Source organism: Mustela erminea, chromosome 1 (assembly GCF_009829155.1).
Source record: "Mustela erminea isolate mMusErm1 chromosome 1, mMusErm1.Pri, whole genome shotgun sequence".
Taxonomy (NCBI): Eukaryota; Metazoa; Chordata; class Mammalia; order Carnivora; family Mustelidae; genus Mustela; species Mustela erminea.
Genome location: NC_045614.1, coordinates 218055161 through 218059194, shown reverse-complemented (window position 1 = coordinate 218059194; position 4034 = coordinate 218055161). Strand labels below are relative to the sequence as shown.

Here is a 4034-nt window from a genome sequence, read left to right as displayed (position 1 = left end):
ATCCTGTCCTAACCAAGCCCTTTCCAAATGCCCTTGCTCTGACCACTCCTCCCCGAGCCTGGCTGGAAGTATTGGGAGCCATCTCCTGCTCATCCCCGGACAGATTCGTGTCTGCTCTGTTCGCACACGCCAGCCCTCCCCCATGCCACTGCGTCACATGCTGGTGACTAACCTCCAGAGTTAGTCAGAGTTGGGAGGGTGGGGGGGAGGGGGACCAGGCCTTGAGGACGTGAGGCTCAGGGTGGCTGAATGCATAGGGGAGTGAGGCCGGGCAGGGCCTGATCCTGGACTCTGGGGTGCTCCGACAGCCTCCTCCCCCGTCCCCTGCTCCTCCAGGTCCTGGCTGGGCCCAGGCTCCTCTCGCCCGCCCCGGGGGCTCTCATCTCGGGTATGGCTCACCACTTGACTGCGGCCCGCTCCCCACCCCACCCCAGCGCTGCGTCCAGCCCCGCGCAGGGGGACTCCAGACCGTCCCCTCCAGAACCTACCCCCACCCCCATGTGGGCCGGACCCTAACTGTCCCCTGCAGTGGGGACACTCCGCCCTGACCCGCAAAGAAGGACGACACCAAAGCTGCCAGTGCGGGGACCCCCCCTACAGCACGCGACCACTGGTCCCCACACGGTGCGGAGAGTGAGGGTCCCCGTGATCCCCCCGCCCGGTGAGCGCCCAAGGGACAGGACCGCGACGGTCCTTCGCGCCTGCGCACCGCCGCCAGCCCTCGGCCCCGCCCTCCTCACCCCGGCCCTCCGCCGTGGCTCCGACCCCGCCCACGGCCCCGCCCACGGCCCCATCACTCCGGCCATCGCCCCGCCTCCGGCTCCGCCCCAGTCCCCGCCCCCGGCCACGTGACGTCCGCCTTCTTTAGCTGAGCGGACACCTGGGCGCGGGTCGCTGTCCCGCCCGCCGCGCCCGCCCGCCGCACCTGCCCGCGTCCCGCTCGGCTTCCGTCCGCCGCCAGCATGATGTGCGGGGCGCCCACCGCCTCGCAGCCCGCCACGGCCGAGACCCAGGCCATCGCCGACCAGGTAGGCGGGAGCGCGCGGGGCTCCGGCCGGGGCTGCGGGGTCCGCGGTGCCGGCCCGGGGTCGCCTCCGGGAGCGGCAGGTGCGGGGGGGCGCGCGGGGGCGCGGAGGGGGCGTCCAGCGCGCGGAGATGGCCCGGGACTCCTGGCGGACGCCCCCTCCCCGGGCGCCCCGGCCGGGCTCAGGGGCCTCCGCGTCCGGCCGCCGAGGAGGGCGGTGACTCAGCCCCACGGGACCCGGGAAAATGGGGAATTTGCAGCGACTGCGGGGCGACCCCGCCCGGGCCGGCTCCGCGCTCTCCCCCGGCCGCCCGCGCCGGAGGGCCCTGCCCTGCCTCGCCGCTCCTGCTTTTCCCGGACGGAGGAAGTCCTCCCTCGCCCGCGGAGTGCTGGACGTGTGTCAGGCCGCGGGCCCTAATCTGGAGTGGGGCGCTGGGAAGTGACCGGCGGCAGTGGGGTTGCTGCCGGGGGACCTGCGGCGGCCAGCGCGGCTGCTGACGGGCCGCCACGAGGAGAGAGGCCGCGCCCCCCCTTCCTGCACGTCCCTGCTGGCTCCTTAGGGGGCCACCCCGGGACTGACCGCGCTTCCCAAGACGTTGTGTACCTGCCCCGATGAGGAGCGCCGGCCGGTCCTGTCTTGCGGCCTCCCCCCGCCCCCAGTCCCCCGAGGGCTGCTACCTGACCTGGGGGCTCTTGCTCCCTGTGGGCACGGGTGTCCGAGCTGCCCTTCTACAGGCAGGGGCGGGCCTGGCCAGCCAGGTAGCGGCATCACCTGTTACCACCCTTGCCAGCAGCCCAGGGCTCTCCTGCCTCCAGTCCACAAACAGAAGAAGGGGCGGTAGACCCTTCTGTGGGTGTCGCTACCTGCCCCCCAACCCCACCGCCAGTTTTGTGAGCTGTCTGCAGAGTCCATTCCGTGCAGACCAGGCATGGCACTTGCAGGAAGAAGGGGGCTCCGGGAATTGTTTTCTGCCCCTTAGGGGGAGCTAAGAGTTGAATGTGTCCCCCCGCTGTAAGGAACATCGGGTTACAGAACGTCTGTGACGGGCGGCACAGGAATCAGTGTGTAGCGTCTCGTGAGAAGTAAGCGGGCTGAGCCCCTCTTGCAGGGAGGAAGCCACTAAGGCTCCCCGTTCTGTGCCCTCCCCAAGGTGAAGGCCCAGCTGGAAGAGCGGGAAAACAAGAAGTTCACTACCTTTAAGGCCGTGGAGTTCAGGAGCCAAGTGGTCGCTGGCAGGAACTACTTCATCAAGGTGAGTGTCACCCCCTGGAGGGGGGGGCGGGTGGCCGGGAGGCTGGGACCCAGGAAGCTGATGACCTGAAGGGATCTGTCCCCCTACCCTGTCCAGGGCCTTAGGCAGGCTGGCCCAGCAGGGACACGTGGGGCCACAGGTCCTGGCTGTCCCTCACTTACCTCCCCCCCTCCCGTCTCTCCAGGTTCAAGTTGACGATGAGGAGTTTGTGCACCTTCGAGTATTTCAGAGTCTCCCGCACGAAAACAAGCCCTTGGCCTTGTCCAGCTATCAGACCAACAAGGCCAAGCATGACGAGCTGGCGTATTTCTAGCTCCCACGCCGAGTGGGGCCCGTCCATGTGTTTCTGTCCGCTGTGAACACATCTGGGATCAAAAGCAAATGTCGTTTCTCCATGGGGCCACTTGGGGGGCGGGGGGGGGGAGTATCACGCACCTCTCTTGCATCCCTGCCTTTCGTCCCTGCCTTTGTCTCTTCCTGCCTTTTGGTGGGAGAGACAGAACACTGTCACTGATCTTAATTACTTTCAAAGACGGCTTATATTCTCTTTAAATACATATTTTTAAATCTTCATGAATTTACTCCCTTGTTGGGGTGTTGTCTTGGAGCTGAAACCATAATCCTATACAGGAGCATCGAGCGGTGAAGGGACGTGTTTCTGTGGTCGCTCGCTAGCCCCAAGCCTGCTGTGGCACAGGGAGCCCCTCCTGGGTCACACGCCAGCTGGAGCTCGCTGGACACCCCTTCCTGCTGCAGAGCCGAGCCCAAGGGTGGTTACCCAAGATCACAGCAAGTGGGCAGAGGACTCAGGATTCTGGGAGACCGTGTTCGAACCATAGCTCCCCACACTCATGCCTCAACTCCATGCAGTCCCCCATAAAATGAAAGGATTTGGGTAGATCTGGATCCAGAACATTAGCTCTAGGGCACCTGGACACGTTCACACGCTGCCTTCCGCTCTCGCAGAAACACAGATGTGTGTGCAAGAGGCGGTAACCTTCCGGGTAACGCAGGTGGGCGTGCAGGACAGTCGGTCGGCCTCGCTGCGCCCCGGGCCACCTGCAGAGTCTCTCGAGCTCCTGCTCTGAGCTCAGTGTGCCAAGCCCTGGGCCGCAGCACGTCTCGGGTCCTCCAGAGGGTCCCTGCCGTCAGGGACATCGGTCCTGTGCTCGGTTGGCTCTCTGTCCGTGTTTCGTAAATAAAGGCCACAGCATGACCATGTCTGGGAGAAGGAGGGAGGGTGTGGTGTCTTGTGTGGCTCAGGTCGTGGCAGAAAATCGTCCTTGAGGGTTCAGCTTGGTCTCAGATTCCCAAACCTCTTTGCGTCTGTGGTGTGGGGGGGCCTCTGGGGTCTGGATCTTGGAGGGTCGCAGAGTGGGCAGACAGCTCCAACGCTTTTAAGAAGAAAGCCCTAAAGTGAGCCGTGTGTCCTAGTCTTTGTCTGTCCCGGATCTGGAATGGGAAGCTTCCCTAACAGGCTCTTCCTCTCGGCCGTCAAGCCATTTTGCCCTGAAATAAAGATTGAGCGTATTTTGTAACTCAGCTTGGGGCGGTACTTGACATGCTGCGCTGGAGCTCCTCCAGCTGGCCCCCGGCCCCTCACTGTGGGGACCAGCCTGGGGCTCCTGTCCGTGTCTCCCTATGACAGGACTTCCTCCAGTTGTGCCCCTCACCCAGTTGTGCCAGGCTGGTGATGCCCCAACCACGGCCCCTCACTGAGCTCCCCTCCAGCACCCCTGGGAGTGCTCCAGGACCAA

At 65.1% G+C, this 4034-nt stretch overlaps 1 protein-coding gene across 1 annotated transcript; it reads left to right on the top strand.

Annotated features, from left to right (window-relative positions):
• Positions 1-842: 842 nt before the first annotated feature.
• CSTB (cystatin B) lies at positions 843-2858 on the top strand. The gene is made up of 3 exons (XM_032356454.1): positions 843-1028; positions 2176-2277; positions 2462-2858. The coding sequence occupies exons 1-3, from the start codon at positions 963-965 to the stop codon at positions 2588-2590; spliced, it is 297 nt and encodes a 98-aa protein (XP_032212345.1). The 5' UTR covers positions 843-962; the 3' UTR covers positions 2591-2858.
• The last annotated feature ends 1176 nt before the right edge of the window (positions 2859-4034 follow it).

Coding starts and splice junctions, on each gene's coding strand:
- CSTB (XM_032356454.1), top strand. CDS start 963: ATGATGTGCGGGGCGCCCACCGCCTCGCAGCCCGCCACGGCCGAGACC. Junction 1,029..2,175: donor CCCAGGCCATCGCCGACCAG/GTAGGCGGGAGC, acceptor GCCCTCCCCAAG/GTGAAGGCCCAGCTGGAAGA. Junction 2,278..2,461: donor GCAGGAACTACTTCATCAAG/GTGAGTGTCACC, acceptor CCGTCTCTCCAG/GTTCAAGTTGACGATGAGGA.